This window comes from Sceloporus occidentalis, unplaced genomic scaffold (assembly GCF_023333645.1).
Source record: "Sceloporus occidentalis isolate IW3139 unplaced genomic scaffold, rSceOcc1.0.p SCAF_33, whole genome shotgun sequence".
NCBI lineage: Eukaryota > Metazoa > Chordata > Lepidosauria > Squamata > Phrynosomatidae > Sceloporus > Sceloporus occidentalis.
The window spans coordinates 960045-979882 of NW_028317013.1; the positions used below are offsets into that span (position 1 = coordinate 960045).

The 19838-nt window shown below is 39.1% G+C and overlaps 1 protein-coding gene across 1 annotated transcript in view; it reads left to right on the forward strand.

Moving 5' to 3' along the window:
* The window catches only part of LOC149298309 (EF-hand calcium-binding domain-containing protein 4B-like), a 48327-nt gene extending 34348 nt beyond the window's left edge, over window positions 1-13979 (forward strand). The window contains exons 10-15 of the mRNA XM_089487490.1: window positions 5997-6862; window positions 7578-7659; window positions 11289-11403; window positions 12586-12687; window positions 12964-13040; window positions 13889-13979. Coding sequence (XP_089343616.1) covers window positions 5997-6862; window positions 7578-7659; window positions 11289-11403; window positions 12586-12687; window positions 12964-13040; window positions 13889-13979 — 1333 coding nt within the window. The remainder of the gene's footprint in view (window positions 1-5996; window positions 6863-7577; window positions 7660-11288; window positions 11404-12585; window positions 12688-12963; window positions 13041-13888) is intronic.
* The last annotated feature ends 5859 nt before the right edge of the window (window positions 13980-19838 follow it).

Sequence of the window (19838 nt, forward strand, 5' to 3'; positions counted from 1 at the left end):
AGCTGTCAGTACCCGCTCGGCGCCCCTCTCTCTCTCCTCTGCGGCGAGTCTTCCTGTTCGGTCTCGGTGCCGGCTTGTAATGCTGAGTGGCGGAAGATTTCCGGCGCTCAGCGTTACAAGCCGGCACCGAGACCGAACAGGGAGACTCGCCGCAGGACTGCTGAAAGGTAAGTACAGGGGGGGGGCGGATGGAGAGGAAGGGTAGATAATGGGGGGGGGCGGCAGGGACGGAGGGAGAGGAAGGGTAGATAAGGGGGGGGCGGCATTTTAAAATTCGCCCCAGGCGGCATTTTGCCTTGTGCCGGCCCTGCCTGTATATCTATAACTAAAGTACAATTTGTGTGAAAAAAAAATAAAAAAATTACTATTACAAAGTTTGACAAAGTGTGGTTGTATAACTGTTGCATGGAAAGGGTTAAAATAACAGCATTTGAAATACCCTGGGGTGTCTAGTTTTCAAAAATATATGGTTTGATGGGGTTAAATTGAGTTAACCGGCTTCAAAGATGTTCCAAAGAGGAGATGGAGGCAGACTGACCAGATTTGTTAAAAAAGGTTTGGAAATCATAAAACGCTGCTTGTACTTATTGCCCTATAACTTACAAAAAACAGCAAAAAAAACATAAAAACATTGGTATTTCTAAACTCAGGACAAGTAGTAGAATCTATTTAGCTAGTTTTTTTACTTGCTTTTTTAGGTGAGTAAAAGATTTTTCAAATAAAAGTCATAAAATTTGTTTTTTTTTAATTTTTCACCATGTTTTTTTTATTTTCCTGAAAAAACCAATATATAACTTATGTGGGTACACTAAATGGGTGAGGAGAAAATTACAGCTGAACACAAGCACCACAAAAGTATTAAAACAGCCTCGGTCCCACAGGGTACAAAAAGAAAAAACGAGCCCGGTCCTTAAGGGGTTAAACAACACAATGCTGTGTATGATATGAATGTCACTCACAAACGAATGTAGTATAAAAACCGGCAGGACACCGCACAGGAACACACATATTTTTCTTCTCATCTTACTATTATTTGGATATTAATTCTCCTGAGGAAGCCAAGTGTCATTGGCAAAACGCGTGGAGAACGAGAACAAGGCCACAAGTTTTGGACTTTTATTGGAATTATCTGGACTCTTTTACAATCAAGTGCTTTTGCATAACATTTTTATCATCATTTACATTAGGATACTGCACTATTGGAGTCTTCGTTTTGTACCCTGTGGGACCGAGGCTGTTTTGACACTTTTGTGGTGCTTGTGTTCAGCTGTAATTTTCTCCTCACCCATTTAGTGTACCCACATAAGTTATATATTGTTTTTTTCAGGACAAGATGGGCTTTCTTCAGATATCATTATTTTGATCGTATCATCTTATTTACTATATAAAAAAAAAAAAAAACATGGTGCAAAATTGAAAAAAAAACACATTTTATGACTTTTATTTGAAAAATCTTTTACTCACCTAAAAAAGCAAGTAAAAAAACTAGCTAAATAGATTCTACTACTTGTCCTGAGTTTAGAAATACCCAATGTTTTTATGTTTTTTTGCTGTTTTTTGTAAGTTATAGGGCAATAAGTACAAGCAGCGTTTTATGATTTCCAAATCTTTTTTAACAAATCTGGTCAGTCTGCCTCCATCTCCTCTTTGGAACATCTTTGAAGCCGGTTAACTCAATTTAACCCATTCAAACCATATATTTTTGAAAACTAGACACCCCAGGGTATTCCAAATGCTGTTATTTTAACCCTTTCCATGCACCAATTATACAACTACACTTTGTCAAACTTTGTAATAGTAATTTTTTTTATTTTTTTCCCCACACAAATTGTACTTTAGTTATAGATATACAGGTGCTGGTATATGTCACTGTCAAACAACACCCCAATATGTGTTCAGCAACATCTCCTGAGTGCAGTGATACCCGACATGCATGGGTTTGTCGGGTTGTTTCAGATTTAAAATGCCACATTTGGGAAGTGCGCTTTTTTTCTCCATTTTGGTCAGTCTGTTCCTATGCCCTATCTTTGAGCTAGGCCACTCCAATTTACCCCATCAGCCATTTTTTTATATATTAGACACCCCTTGGGTATTTGAAGTGCTTTTATTTTAACTCTTTGTTGAGATTTTTGAGAAATTTTAGCACTTGCTCAAAATAATAAACTTTATTTTTTAATTTAATTTTATTTTTTTAATACTTTTTTTATATATTTTTTTTTTACACATTTTGCTGGTACTGGATGGTTCATCTAGTGACATCACTGCATAATTATTTTTAAATGTTAGCACATTTTTTTTACATTTTTTTTCCCATTTTTTATTTATTTTTATTTTTTTTTAATATTTTACTAATCACATAGTGATTAGAAAGCTGGGCTCCATTGACTTGCATGGTTGAATGCAGTACCTGTATTCAACCAGCAAGTGGAGCCAGTTCTCTAGAGGGTCTGGAGACCCTCTAGCGAACTTTTTCGTCTTTATTGTTTTATTTCCCGGAGGTAAGTGTTTGGTGTCGCTGGATGCCTCCTGATCGAGGCATTCCAGCGACACCATTTAAGTTTAGGAGGCGATCGTTGATCGCCTCCTAAACGCTTTTAAAACGGGCGTCCGCCGCCATACAATGTATGGCGGCTGTTGACGCCCCGGGGAGGGGCCAGACATGGCCCCCGATGCCGATCTCGGCCTTGCTGAATGCCTCGACATCGAGGCATTGCAGCAAGGCCGTTTAAGCGAAGAAAGTGATCCTTGATCACTTTCTAAGCTTATTTAATTTTTTGACGGTTCAGGACCGTCAAAGGTCATTTAGTGACCTTCTTGTTATGACGGTCCTGAACCGGCAAAGGTCGCGAAGGGGTTAAAAAGTAATTTTTACAGAATCCTCTGACGTTTTACTACATTCGTTTGTGAGTGACATTCATATCATACACAGCGTTGTGTAGTTTAACTAGATTTATTGTATAGTCAGTCCCCAAACTGGAGTAGAATTTGTTGTTTTGTTTGTTTTATTACACCGCTAAACACAGTACTATTTAATTTGTGAATAAATCTCAAGTAAATTATATCCTGAAGCCTATTTTTGTGTTTTATGGTGAAAACCCTGGACATCCTGTCACAATCTATAATTTGTTTTCATCTGCACTGGCTATGTATAATTTTCAGGTAAAACCATGAAAATGCAGGAGTTTTTTTTTCTAAATGTTCCTACTTTTTAACCCCTTCGCGACCTTTGCCGGTTCAGGACCGTCATAACAAGAAGGTCACTAAATGACCTTTGACGGTCCTGAACCGTCAAAAAATTAAATAAGCTTAGAAAGTGATCAAGGATCACTTTCTTCGCTTAAACGGCCTTGCTGCAATGCCTCGATGTCGAGGCATTCAGGAAGGCCGAGATCGGCATCGGGGGCCATGTCTGGCCCCTCCCCGGGGCGTCAACAGCCGCCATACATTGTATGGCGGCGGACGCCCGTTTTAAAAGCGTTTAGGAGGCGATCAACGATCGCCTCCTAAACTTAAATGGTGTCGCTGGAATGCCTCGATCAGGAGGCATCCAGCGACACCAAACACTTACCTCTAGGTGGGCTGTGACCGCTCCGGAGAGCGGTCACAGCCGCCGCTGCCGGTGATCTTCGCCATCAAGCAAGATGGCGGCGGCCCGGGAAATAAAACAATAGAGACGAAAAAGTTCGCTAGAGGGTCTCCAGACCCTCTAGAGAACTGGCTCCACTTGCTGGTTGAATACAGGTACTGCATTCAACCATGCAAGTCAATGGAGCCCAGCTTTCTAATCACTATGTGATTAGTAAAATATTCAAAAAAAAAAAAATATGGAAAAAAAAAATAAAAAAAAATGTGCTAACATTTAAAAATAATTATGCAGTGATGTCACTAGATGAACCATCCAGTACCAGCAAAATGTGTAAAAAAAAAATATAAAAAAAGTATTAAAAAAATAAAATAAAATTAAAAAATAAAGTTTATTATTTTGAGCAAGTGCTAAAATTTCTCAAAAATCTCAACAAAGAGTTAAAATAAAAGCACTTCAAATACCCAAGGGGTGTCTAATATATAAAAAAAATGGCTGATGGGGTAAATTGGAGTGGCCTAGCTCAAAGATAGGGCATAGGTACAGACTGACCAAAATGGAGAAAAAAAGCGCACTTCCCAAATGTGGCATTTTAAATCTGAAACAACCCGACAAACTCATGCATGTCGGGTATCACTGCACTCAGGAGATGTTCCTGAACACACATTGGGGGGGTGTTTGACAGTGGCATATACCAGAACCTGTATATCTATACCTAAAGTACAATTTGTGTGAAAAAAAAAATAAAAAAATTACTATTACAAAGTTTGACAAAGTGTAGTTCTATAATTGGTGCATGGAAAGGGTTAAAATAACAGCATTTGGAATACCCTGGGGTGTCTAGTTTTCAAAAATATATGGTTTGAATGGGTTAAATTGAGTTAACCGGCTTCAAAGATATTCCAAAGAGGAGAGGGAGGCACAATGACCAAATGACCACCTGAATTACGCATGCCCCAAAAGTAGCCTTTTACCAGCCAAACAATCTGACAAACCCATGCATGTGGGGTATCGCTGTACTCAGGAGATGTTCCTGAACACACATTGGGGTGTTGTTTGACAGTGACATATACCAGAACCTGTATATCTATAACTAAAATACAATTTGTGTGGAAAAAAAAAATAAAAAAATTTACTATTACAAAGTTTGACAAAGTGTAGTTGTATAATTGGTGCATGGAAAGGGTTAAAATAACAGCATTTGGAATACCCTGGGGTGTCTAGTTTTCAAAAATATATGGTTTGAGGGGGTTAAATTGAGTTAACCGGCTTCAAAGATGTTCCAAAGAGGAGATGGAGGCAGACTGAGCAGATTTGTTAAAAAAGATTTGGAAATCATAAAACGCTGCTTGTACTTATTGCCCTATAACTTACAAAAAACAGCAAAAAAACATAAAAACATTGGGTATTTCTAAACTCAGGACAAGTAGTAGAATCTATTTAGCTAGTTTTTTTACTTGCTTTTTTAGGTGAGTAAAAGATTTTTCAAATAAAAGTCATAAAATGTGTTTTTTTTCAATTTTTCACCATGTTTTTTTAATTTTTTTTATAGTAAATAAGATGATCAAAATAATGGTATCTGAAGAAAGCCCATCTTGTCCTGAAAAAAACAATATATAACTTATGTGGGTACACTAAATGGGTGAGGAGAAAATTACAGCTGAACACAAGCACCACAAAAGTGTCAAAACAGCCTCGGTCCCACAGGGTACAAAACGAAAAATGAGCCCGGTCCTTAAGGGGTTAAAATATGATTTGCTAGTAAATGACTGTTTATGTATATATGTAAAGTTTCTAAAAAAAAAAGCCCCAACTGTCCTGAAAAAATACATACATAATTTTTGTTTTTAAACTGAATGAGAGGGGAGGAGATTATGCTTGAAAACGATTACAAAAGTGCAAACAAAGTCTCAACTGTCAAAAAAATTACCCTTCGTTCTTAAAATGTCAAAGGTAACAAAAGGTCGTTAACTACTAATAAACACTTAAGTAACTATTTATGTAGCAGGTAAAGGTCTCAGTACCACAGGGGCAGTCCAGTTATAGCATATACCACCAAGAGATATAAACATTAAAAACAAATTGTTTTAATTATCAGTGTAAATAAATGTGGAAAGTGTTTTATATTGACTGCTGAGACAACCTTGTCAGCAGGTGGCAGCATATAGAAACTGTGTCTACTATTATGGGATTTTGTCATGTTTTTGCAGCAATTTAGCCTGTACAGTCATTCTTCTATACTTAATGTTCCAATATTGTAAAGAAAATTGTCCGGAGAGTAGTGTACTTTCTCCTTTAAGTGTGGTTGGCAACTAGTTCATGTTTGACATAGTTGACTTTTGTCAATTTCACAAATATCTTCAAAAAGGACAATAACATTCCAATTTATTTTGTTTTATGATAATCTTTTCAGAGTGTTAGAAGAGCTTTCTGAAATCCCAAGTACATATTCAAACCAAAGAACAAGAGTTATTTCAATAGAAGAAGACCCAGTACCAGATTTCAGGATTAGCGACCAAACTATATCTGTGAAGAATACAGGAAGTGAATCAGTAGTCATACCCGCATTTTACGGTCTGCATCCCCTTAACGAAGAGGAACAATGCCAAAGCAGTCACCAAGAAAAATATAGTCCTTCCGGTGGATATAATAGTAATGCTAGAGATCCACCTGAAGAACTACTAGCACGCCAAGTGAAGCAACAAGATATCACCAACAGCTCACCTTCCTACCCTATGAATCATGGTAATTCCAGTGAGATGGTGTCTGCTCAAAAGAGTGTTTTATTTCAAAACCAAGATGCTGTGGTGACCAAAAGTTCTATAGATCCACACACATTAGAAAGTGATAGATTCAGTCTTGATCACCAAAAAGCTCTCTTGCATCAAACAGAAAAAGGAGAAGAATACAACGTTAAAGACAAAAAGACTAATGCAGACCAGGCAATGTTTTCAGATGGTTACAACCAACATAACCGTTTGATAACTTACAGGATAGTTGGAAGTGGAGAAGACAGTGATCAAAAAGATGTTGCTAAGCAGATAGATGTGAAAGAGGATTCTGAAAGATACAGTGTGGCGAAATCAAAACAGGATAGCCCTGGAAAAAACAAGGAAACCCCATTAGAAGGCTTTGAAATAAAAGAGTCTTTTCAAGATGTCCGTAACACCGATTACGTTTACAAGATCTTGTTTGTTGGAAATACAAATGTTGGAAAAACATCATTTTTACAAAGAGTGCATGAGGGCTCTTATAAGAGAGACACTTCTGCCACTCTAGGTAAGTTTTTATATGTTGCCAATTGGGAGTAGACAACAGAAATATGAATTTTTCGTATTTTAAAAGGGGGAACTTCATTCATTGTAAACATTTTCTAGGAGTTTCTTTTCATACTTCCACATACCTAGCTTGGAATGTCCGCTTATTAGAAATGTAATTGTAGAATTATACATTGTGGAAATTTAATTTCTTTTATTTGTGTTGAAGAACTGGAGATTAGAACTAGGTTCTCACATTTTTTTAGAAAGTTCAAAAACGTATCACACAGCATTGTGGTAAGGTGCTTAATATTTGGATACATTAACGAAAAGGCTGCTCTTCCAATTGTTTTTCCTAATTCACATCCTGGTATAGTAAATTGTAGCATGGCTTACTGGTTTGGTAGCTCTACGGTTTGGGTACATAGTAACATCAAATGGATCGCCCATGAGGTCTGAGGATCAATGTGCATTATTACCACGTGAGTATGAAGACTTTTTAAAACTACAAATTATTTCCTTTGCTATCAATATTAGGTTTCATACTATGTCATGTACCCATTCCAACTCCCTAATATTGGTTTCTTATAAAGTAGTGCCTAAAAGTCTACTGAACATTCTGAGAATGATCTATTGATATGTATAGTGGCAAAATAACTTGGTCATCAGCACTATAAACTGTTTCAAACTGTCTTATTAATTGAATATATGTAGTTACCTGTATCTTCTATTTACAGGGATAGACTATCGTATTAAAAGCTTAGTTGTAGACAACAAGCGCTATATTCTTCAGCTTTGGGACACAGCTGGACAAGAGAGGTAGGAAATAAAACATTTCTATTTCTAATAATTTTTGAATTTTTGAGAAACCCATTCAAGAAGGAAGACATTAAGATTTGTGGACAAGAACCCATTTTTTCAGTGGGTTCTGTACAAATTGGCAGTCATTGTGGGTTCCTTTCTGAGGAAAGATACTTATGTATAAAAAGAAAGCACCATTACTCAAGAGCACATTAGATCACTAGTGCATGTTCAAATAGATATTCTGCCCCTGGGTTCACCTTAAATAGAAAAAAGTAGATATGTGATGAATATTTAATACCGTATTTGCTCGATTATAAGATAAAGTTTTTTCCAGAGCAACAGCGGTAGAATAGTCTGCCAGATTGGAAGGTGCCTACTTGCTAGGGGCATCACCTTTTTTTTGCTCTTTTACACCATTACAGAGGAGACCTCTCCATCAGACAGGTCCCACCCATCAGGGCAGTCCAGACCCAAAATGCATTTCACAGTACAGACTACCAGATCACACCATCCTATGTTGTATTCGGTCTTGAATGTTGAAAGGTGTGCAGTTTTAATTTTTCAATAGATGTAAAATTCTGGAGATCTGCTATGCTCTCAGGACGGAGACCTACATTTCTAGAATCAGAGCAACCAAATTTTGGTGTGGGAACATCAATGATTTTTTTTATCTTTCAGATATAGATACACATTATTGTCTATACCGTGCAAGGGTGAACTGTTGTGTGGTTCAATATATGTGTAGATAATTTTGGCCTATTATGAAATAGAAGAGATGGTGGTTTGGTGTATTGTAAATTACTCATGTGGCTAAGAAATAACATAACTGATAGACTTAAAATAATATATTTTGCATAGTTTTAACAGTTGAACGACAATCTTTAAATGTTACTGATAAAAAAAGATTTATTTATACATATATATATATATACTGACAAACCCTGTAGCGTGTGAGCCATAAATGTCACAGTCAGGGATCTTTAGCACAGTCCTGTAGGGCAATAAGACTCAGGGACACTCACTTGTAGCAAACATAAAAGAAACAACCTAGCTCCAGGGGCGTACCTAGAGTATTTGGCACCTGGGGCGGATCCTGTATGTGGCACCCCCCCCCACACACACTTTAAAACGGCATAGCTTCTACCATTATATACTGGCGCAAACACTGAAGGTGATACAGCATAACACTTACTGTTATCATTATATACTGAGGCAGACATTGACGGTGGTACAGCATAACACCTTTCAGTATATACTGAGGCAGACATTGACGGTTGTACAGCATAACACCTACCACTATATACTGAGGCAGACAATGACGGTGGTACAACATAACGCCTATCACTATATACTGAGGCACACATTGACGGTGGTACAGCATAATTCCTATCACTATACATTGAGCCAGACATTGACAATAGTGCAGCATAACTCCTATCACTATATACTAAGCCAAACATTGATGTGGTGTAGGCCTACCACTTCATTAGTAGTAGGGATGCACCAAAACAAATTCTGGACTGAAACCGAAAATGCAGCATTTACCTGGCCGAAACCGAATATGACCCCCCCACACCATAAAAAAAAATTATATAATGAAAAATACATTGGAAATGGTACAGCATAACACCCATCACTCTCACACATTTACCAATCCGGACATATACCAATCCACACACATACCAATCCACACACACACACCAATCCACACACACACCAATCCACACATACCAATCCACACACATACCAATCCACACACATACCAATCCACACACACACCAATCCAGACATATACCAATCCACACATATACTAATCCACACATACCAATCCACACATACCAATCCACACATATACTAATCCACACATACCAATCCACACATACCAATCCACACACATACCAATCCACACACATACCAATCCACACATATACTAATCCACACATACCAATCCACACATACTAATCCACACATACCAAGCCACACACATACCAATCCACTCTCACTCACTGAATGCTTTCCTACCTTTCCTCTTTTCTCCTTACAGCTTCTTTTCCTCCTCTTCGCTCCTCTTCTTCAGTTCTTCTGTCTTCTTCCGGTTCAGTGGGCGCGGCTTCAGTGTTGTGCGCTGGGATCTGACAACAAATCCCGGCGCACAGCAGCTGTTGCCGCGCAGATCGCAAGGGAGTGATATCGGAGGTCTTTAACAGACCTCCGTCTCCCTTGAGTGATTTTAAGCCGGGTTCAAGGGTTGAACCCGGCTTAAAATCACTCAAGGGAGCCGGAGGTCTGTTAAAGACCTCCGATACCGCTCCCTTGCGAGCCTGCTCCTCCAGCGGCGGACATTACTGTCTCTGGAGGGGTGCCGGCAAGTTGGCACCCCCCCTGATGAGCGGCACCCGGTGCGGACCGCCCCCCGCCCCCCGCTAGGTACGCTACTGCCTAGCTCCCAATTGGAGTCATCTCTAGATATACAATGCTAGCCCAGACTGACCAGACTAAACACCCACTAACTAGACCTCCCAGCCAGACCCAGCTAAGCCAGGCTCTGGAAAACCTCCCCCAGACAGCACACAAAAGCTGCAAGCAGGTATTGGCTCAGGGATGGTCTTCTTCAGGGCCTCTTATTGCCCTGGGAGTACAGGGGAACTTCCTCTTCCACCAACAGTCTCTCTGATTGTCAGGCTCCAGGGGGTTTTAATGCCCAGCACCTGTGCCTGATGCAGGCCCCATGGGAATCCCAGACCGCTTCCTGCAGACCTCTAGCCTCTTGTAAACACCTGCATGGATTTTACACAGGAAGGGGAGTATGGAGCATTGGCCCACCCTGCTCTCCAATTTCTCCACCCCAGGGACCCATATGCGTGATTTGTAGAACACCTGTGCCAAAATGCCAAACATATCATCTCCCTGGGGTTTACAGCATTATGATATACAGTGTATATATATATATATATATATATATATATATATGGGTGAGAGTATACATGTATGACTGTAAGTACGTTAAGTTAGTGTATTATGTGAGTATGTATGTGTGTGTCAGCATGAATGTGCATGTATATGTGTGTGAGCAAGTTTGGAACTGTTAAGCTGTTTGGGGACGAACATACAAATACAAGTTGGTACTCTGTATCCACGCTTCATATACAGAAAGGTGGGAACCAAAATAAGAAGAGGTGGAATTTACAGAGGAAGGGCTACAAGAGGGGTGGTCTGGGCAGGAAGGGTGGGCAAATTATATTAGGGGACGTGTGCGTTTAGTCAGGCCCAGTGGGTTCTGTACAAATTGGCAGTCATTGTGGGTTCCTTTCTGAGGAAAGATACTTATGTATAAAAAGAAACTTCCCAACGAAAGTTTCAATAATTGGTCTGCGTGTGGGTATAGTCACCTTACATAGAAAACACGTAAGCACCATTACTCAAGAGCACATTAGATCACTAGTGCATGTTCAAATAGACATTCTGCCCCTGGGTTCACCTTAAATAGAAAAAAGTAGATATGTGATGAATGTTTAATAGGGCAGCAAAAAACCCAAATACACCACTGAACTTACATTTGATTGAGATAGCAGTTATAAAGAGGCCCTGTACATATTGCAGATGTGAGTAAGAACACTAATTATATACTGTTATATCTCTTATAGGTTCCACAGCATCACTGAACAGTTTTTCAGAAAAACAGATGCAATGGTGATAATGTATGATGTTACCTCTAAAGACACATTTTTAGCAGCACGATACTGGTTGAATAGTATAAAGGTAAGAATATTAAAAATAAATAATCTTCACAGGACATGGCCTCTGCAGCTTGTTTAATCCCTTTCAGCTGTTCTATGATGGCTGCCTGACCACCAGCAGCTACATAGATCGTTGCCAACTCTACGTCAGGACGCCCCAGTTGCCACATGGCTACATCCACATAATATAAGCAGTATTGTAACTTCACACCTAAGCTGTACTCTTGTTTCCCCTTCTGCATACCCCATTTATGGGCCTTCTCAAATATTCATGCATAATGTGTTTGCACTAACATTAGACAAAATAATTTCTTCTATCTACCTACAGACAGACCTTACCAAAAACTGGAGAGACAGCATTTTTTGTGACATATAGACACCTTTAACAGCTCCCTTGCACTATCACTTCTCTTGTATTTAGATTTCATGTTTTCTCACTATCTAGACTAAGTTATGTTCATTAAACATCAGGGCTTATTTTTTGCCAAGCAAGCACTTTGGTCCTTTCCTTATCATTTTCCTTTAGTTTCCTCTCTTTCTCTCCCTCTAGTCTGACACAAATCCTGACATACTACCTTATCATTGGACCTGGGTATGATGACCCTCCCAGCAGGAGATCACAAGCCTTTTATGACATGCGCTTTTTTCCTCTCTTTACTCTCTTTCTTCACTCTCCTCTGCCCCCCCTCTTCCCCATTTCCAACTCTCTCTCTTTTCTCTCCTTCCCTTTCTATCCTTTCCCTAATTTTCTCCCCTTTTCCCTCTTTTTTTCCTCCTTTTCTCACTATTTCTTATATTTTCCCTGTTCCCTTCTTTTTTCTCAAACTTTAGCCTCTCTCTTGTCTTTATTTTCTTCCTCTCATCTCTCTCTATTTCTTCTCTCCTTCACCTTCTCTTTTCTCTCTTTTTTCTTCTTTCTCACCACTATCACCCCTTTCGCTGTCTTTTCCTTCCTCTCTTTCTCCTCTCTCGCATTCTGATCTTTTCCCTGTTGTCATCTTTTTTCCTCTCCTCACTGTTTCCAGCTCCTTTCTCCTCTTCTTTTTCTTCTTTTATTCTGTCTCTCATACCCACTATGCACTACTATATAATATATTGATATATGATTCAAGTTAAACAGTCTTGGGTTGCTCCTTAGATAAGTTTTATATTTATGTAAATTTTTTGCCAACTCCAAATATATTAAGACGTTTTCATTTTCTAGGAAAAAACAGAGGGAGATATTGTAATTTTGCTGATTGGCAACAAAATAGATTGTGATCCTGAAAGAAAAGTTGCACCTGAGGAAGGAGAAAAACTGGCTCAAGTAAGTACATATATGTTTCACACTCAATAATACTTTGACAACAATGTTTCCCTTTAAACTTTTTTGTTCCAGATTTCATCTGTGAAATATTCTCTCTCTAATTGTGAACAGTGCTGGTTTTATGGATGGAGACCACACATACTTTGTCTTCATGCCGTGCCATGATCTGTCCCAGAATAAGTGAAAGGACTTGCTAGCCCTGAAGTATTTTTTCCACTTTATACGTAAAATGCAATATGTCTAATCTTCATATGCTATTTGTTTTCTTTTTTTTAGGAGTATAATTCTTTATTCACAGAGTGCAGTGTAACATCAGGAATTAATATAACAGAATCAATGCGTCAACTGGCCAGGTATTGATGACACATTTAACATAATATAATAATATAGTATTTTCTAGAATGATCTGACTTTTATGTACAAAGAATTCTGGTGAAATGACTAGACGTGTCACTTATCCCAAGGCCTCCACACAACATGGCAGGGATGTGTGTGCAAAGCTAGACCCTGTGGATGCAGACAATGTCTGACCTTGTCGTGTACACAGGAAGTTGCATCTCCTTTTGTGTTTTGACGGCATATTTAAATAAATTGGACCTGCCCTCTCATGTTTTTCATTGGTTGACCCGCTGATCTCCTGGCTCCTAGCTTGTTTCCTGACCCAGCTTATTTGCAGCCTGGGCCAACCTTTGTCTATCTGACTTCACTTTTAGTTTGTCACTCATGGGCATTTTGATGTTTGGCTTGTCTGGGCTTACTTTTTGATTGCACCTTAATTTGTCACCAGGCAATGGGTTATTTACTTTCCTATGTCTAATCTAAGGCACCACCACCTGCCATCCCCTCTGTGCCACTCTCCCTACTACTGCATGTCAGGATTCTTTACAAAGCAAAATAAACATGCCAAGAGCGCCAACTTGCTCAGGGCACCACCAAAGGTTTATTGGTCAGTGATTCATGCTAGGTCTCCCTAATCAGTCGGCAATCTCATTTGGTTCTTTTGCATGGGTGTGTTTGACAAGTCTTAGTAGTGTTCAATTATGCAATTAACTTTAATAAATATCATCAACCAACCCCAATCTAGCTTTAAGAACATACCAAATTGTTTACCATGTAATAAAAATGGCGAATATAAATCTTAATGTGTACATTCCATAAAAAAAGTATGTTTAGTAAGATGTGATACATTTTCTCTTTACAGATCTTTAAAGGAACGTGAAGAGTATATGAAAAATAATGTAGTGACAATAAGAAGGCGAACCGAAAAGAAGAACAACATTTGTTGCGTTTAAACAGTGATCAAGCTTTTCTGAGAAATCTTTTTTAAATATGTATTCTCATAAACTGGGAAAGATATATCACTCTGTAAACTTCTTGTTTTAAATAAAACAATTTCTATGTATAAGATATGTATTTTTTAATATAACATTTTTTTTGCTGAAAATATAGAAGGGCAGATTTTGTAAAAAGATTTTATTTATGACCTTTCATAGGTTTGAAAACCATCATCATTTTCTATACATGGTATGTAAAGCTATATATTGTTTGGATGTTGTTACGATTTCTCAAAGTGATAGCATTAATATTTGGGAGGGAATATAAAACCAGATACTTTAATAATAAAGTAGATTGGATTAAAATAAGTTACTTAATTTCAATAAAATAATTTTGGATGGAAAAAAGAAAGAAGAGATAGTAATACAGTTGTCAATGTTATTTATATAACAAACCCTTATAAATGTTGTATTTATCTTGTTATAGTTGGTTTATATATATATATATATAAATATATATATATAATAAGCTTAATGGTATTTTTTTCAGCTTTGCCAATAAATAATGATTTATACAATAACATTTAATGCTCTGATCTCGCTCACTTGGATGCTCTGGTCCCACACAAGCGTGAAAAAAACTAATTTCACTCCACTCATTTGAGTTATCAAACTTTGTCAATAGAATTGGAACAGAACATTTTCTACCAACAAATCTTAGGTGTGACGGACTCGTCCCTTCAGGCACACCGCTGTGGATATTATACAGCCCAACCACCTGTTCCCCTGCAACCAGTTTCTATGTTATACCCCTTTTTCCTATTGCCCCGACCCAGAAGCTGCCCTCTGCTGCCCACACCGCCAGGCCCAGTACCAGGACATACAGGTTTCCCTTTTGGAACTGCTGGGTGGCTAGAATAGCCTCCTGCTCCACTATGTGTACCAGACAGGATTATCTCCACAGGGTGCCCAGCCAGGGCTCCAGCCTGACTGTCGGTGGAAGATATCAGAGGCTAATCTCTTTATCTCCCCTATTGTTCCTGGGAGACCTGAATCCCCCGGCTAAAGGGGGCAGTTATGTTACTCAGACTTCTCATTCCGTGTGTTGATGTGATTATGTGGATATATATATACCTGTGTCTGTGTACAATAAACTGTTCTTAATGTTATACCCTACACTGAGTCTCGGCTAGTGACTAGGGAACCGGGGAATGTGTGTGTCCCGGGCTAAGGGAGCATAAGACAGCGGAGGTAGTCGGTCGGACTAGCCAGATCCGTGACATTAGGTAATTAATAAATGGACTAATCTAGCTGATATTTTGCATCTGTAGGTAAATGGGTTTGTTTTATAGAAGGCAACCTCCTCTTGTTAATTTGATAATAAAATAAGGTTATAGCTTGTATTTAAAAGGTTTATAGTTATAGTGTCAACTGATATAAATATAAATATACACTGAAAGTTATCGTGTCATAAGCTTGCACTTTCAGTTATTTGTACACCAGTATCAACCTGGGGCACACGAAGCGAGAACTGTGCCCAAACAACATGTACAGAACCACCTCTACCAACCATATGACCATGTTTCAATTAATTCAGAAAGGTCTGGTCACAAGACACAGGCTCAGCAGCCCAAACCCACAAGTTACACAAGTGATTTCACTCAAGGAAACATCCAATACATTTTTGTCATCTCTTAAATTAACAAAAATGGACAATGATAATGGATTAATGGAAATGTTTCTCAAACCAAGAGATATGTTCCGTAATGTGGGAATTAAGAAGTGAATTTGCAGGAAAGCTGCAACAGCACAGATCTCCATTAATTTTACAAACACCCTGTGCCCATGGGCGTAGGAACCGGGGGGGACGGGGGGGACGGGGGGGACAGATCCCCCCCAGTAAATCATGCGGGGGGGACCGATAATTAAGAAATCCCCCCCAGGGCAGTAGGAACCCCCTCAATAGAAACGCCGCAAATCCGGCCCGCGAGACCTCGAGGTGCGGCTCGCGTAAGATCGGCAGCCAGGGCAACCGATCTTACGCGGTCCGCACCTCAAGCCCTGCTACTTACCTGCGGGAGGGTCTTCTGTACTGCACAGAGGAACCGGAACCCAGCAGAGTTCACGTGACATTACATCACATCCTCTGTGCAGTACCAGAGAACGCAGAGGGAGGCCGCGCCCTCTGTTGAAGCCTGTGAGCGGCATCGAGGAGCTGCAGTGCAGGTAAGGGGGTGGGGAGGGTGTTTATATGAGTATGTGTGATTGAGGGAATGAATCTGTGAATGAATGAGTATATGAATGAATGAGTGTGTGTGTGATAGCATGGATGTGTAAGTGCTGGAACTTAGGCATGATGGGACTGTGATTGATGTTAGCAATCACACTCCTATCATCCCAAGTCAGCCAGTACATGCTAAAACATAGCTAGCTGCCCCCCTTGTGTATTGATGCTGCCAGCAGTATGGGGTCTGCACATCACTTACAGCCACCGTGTACCAGTATGTACTGGCTGACTTGGCATGATAGGAGTGTGATTGCTAACAGCAATCACAGTCCCATCATGCCTAGGTTACAGAATTTACTGGTTGGATGTGTAAGTGCTGGAACCTAGGCATGATGGGACTGTGATTGCTGTTAGCAATCACACTCCTATCATGCCAAGTCAGCCAGTACATGCTGAAACCTAGCTAGCTGCCCCGCTTGTGTATTGATGCTGCCAGCAGTATGGGGTCTGCACATCACTTACAGCAACCCTGTACCAGCATGTACTGGCTGACTTGGCATGATAGGAGTGTGATTGCTAACAGCAATCACAGTCCCATCATGCCTAGGTTACAGCATTTACTGGTTGGATGTGTAAGTGCAAGTGCTGGAACCTAGGCATGATGGGACTGTGATTGCTGTTAGCAATCACACTCCTATCATGCCAAGTCAGCCAGTACATGCTGAAACCTAGCTAGCTGCCCCCCTTGTGTATTGATGCTGCCAGCAGTATGGGGTCTGCACATCACTTACAGCCACCCTGTACCAGCATGTACTTGCTGCCTGGGTATGATAGCAGTGTGATTGCTAACAGCAATCACACTCCTATCATGCCAAGTCATATTGCTAATTTGTTTTGTCCAATTGTGGTGTGTTACCTACTTTTATTAAAAATGTGAGTTTTTATTATTATTTTTAAAGGTGGGGGGTCATTTTCGGTTTTGGCTAAGTGAACCGTGAATGTTTTGGTCCAGAATTTTCATTTTGGTGCATCCCTAGAATAAATAGAACTATTTCATTTTTAATTATCCTGAGTCCTGAATTTGTAGTCACAAAACTTTCTAGGCCCAGAAATCAGTGAGAGGAAAAGTAAAGGTTTTGTGTCATTTACTTTATTTTAATCTGCATATTTTATTAAAGGCCATATTTTCTCACAGTGAAAAATGAGTGCGGCCCACGCACGTATACAATTCTGATGAAGTGGCCCACTGCAGAAAAAACTTGGACACCCCTGGGGTAGACAGTGAGAAGGGGGGGGTAGGGAGAGGGTAGCTTGTAAGAAGGGGGGGTAGGGAGAGGGTAGCTAGTGAGAAGGGGGGGTAGGGAGAGGGTAGCTAGTGAGAAGGGGGGTAGGGAGAGGGTTGCTAGTGTGAAGGGGGCGATAGGGAGAGGGTAGCTAGTGAGAAGGGGGCGATAGGGAGAGGGTAGCTAGTGAGAAGGGAGGGTAGGGAGAGGGTAGCTAGTGAGAAGGGGGGGTAGGGAGAGGGTAGATAGTGTGAGAAGGTAGGGTAGGGAGGGGGGTAGATAGTAAGAAAGTGTGAGAGGGGGGAGAGGGGGTAGATAGTGTGAGAAAGTGGTGATCTGATGGGGGGAAATGCTGTCCCCCCCAGATTTTTAGGGGTTCCTACGCCCATGCCTGTGCCGGCCTAGGGAGAGGAGTTGTTTTCCTGTTAACAGAACCATGATCCACGTTGCCTGCAAACGCAGCAGAGTAGGGCAGGTACTCAGGACAGCGGGACAGAGCTCTCTGAAAACTAGGATTGTTAGAAGGTATATTTCACTATGCATCAACCTCAGTGAGTTTCCCCTCCAAGAAGGTCTCAGTTAGTTCTGTATAATATGTAGTCAAACTAAGCTATATATCATAAAGGGTCCACTCAGTCCTTCTTCCGGGACCCTTCATAAAGCCTAATGTCAGTGTGGTGAGACTACAACTATTACTATTATTGGTCTCTATACTGGTATTCTATAACAACTCATTTAGGGGTTGTGGTTTTAAAACATTGAATATATGTACAGTATATATAAATTATTAGCATCTACTTTAAACATTTGGTGTAGGGTGAGGATTGGTAAATCTCAAAAACTGCATTTACGCATGAGTAAGCGTACAGTATATTTGAAACCACAAATGGAAGCTGACGGTTTAAAATGGCAGATGCATTTAAAGAAAATAAACTTATAATAAACTTATTATATATATATATATATATATAGATAGATAGATAGATAGATAGATAGATAGATAGACACCATATTTTTAACAGCACATAGCAAAATAGCGATGGTAACAGAGATTATATCATGCGGATAGGATGATATAAATTTACTGCAACATCCAAAGTTGAGAAACTGAAACCACAGTGAAGAACATGCACACTGAATGAACAAAGAACTTATGAATAAACTTCCTCTTATTACTGAAACACTTCTGACTTTCTTGTAACTGCTTGACAAGGATAACACAAAAGTAAGACAGTCCGAAGAAACCCTAGAGAAATATAAGAGATTTTTTCTTGCAACAAAAAGGTAAGGTTCTATAGTAATATGATGATGGCAACAAAGTGTTGATCTCAAATAGTAGAGATACTACTAATACTACTACTACTAATAATAAATAACAATAATAATAATAAATATAATAATCATAATAATAATACTATACTAATACTACTCATACCACTACTAAAATATATCAATGATAAGATATGTTTAAACTAAAAAAGAGCATTGCATGAATGTTTTTTACAAAAAAAATGTTAATAATAAGGCTGATCGTGAAATCATGTTAAAATAATGCATGTTAACCAAAGGTGCTTGTATATACAAAGTTTGATGCAAAAGTTGTTTTTTTTTCATAATCCAAGTTCATTGAAGCAAATAGGTTACATTTCTGATGCTATAACATGTAAATGTTTCGAGCAATCCTGTTTCTTAACAGCTACTTCATCTCAGAAAAAACTGTAGCTATTTTATTTGCTAGTTAATTAGCTAAACATTTCTACAATTTTATGTCCATGTTTTGTTGAAATCAATTTGAATAATCATTTGTCATCTTGTAATTCATCAATGGTTTAATCAAGAGGGGCCAGATTTTAAACAATGATTCTGTAACATTATACAGTAACTGTAATTACAAATATATTTGCTCTTCCTGTTAATATGAAATGGCACATAGGGTAATTCCTAACTTCCTGTATTGCCTATGACATATATATATATATATATATATATATATATATATATACATACTTGTGTTGTTTGAGAAAGGTAAAACATAGTGACCCCTTAATGTTCACTTTACATCTTAAATTTACCGTATTGGCTCAATTATAGGCCCCACCCTAAAATATACATTAGTGGAATAGTAAAACAGTATTTTACAGGAATACATGTATTTTAACATTTTTGGTATCTATTATGCAGTCAGTCAGCATACCAGCATGTTATATATAAACAGAAATTTGGAAACCCAATAGCCGTTTTAAGGTCCCCCTTAATTCATAATGCACCTTAGATATTCCCCTCTGCCCCCTGATATGCCATTCTGTCCCCCAGATATGCCACTCTGCCCTCAGATATGCTTTATGCCCCTAGAAATGCCACTCTGCC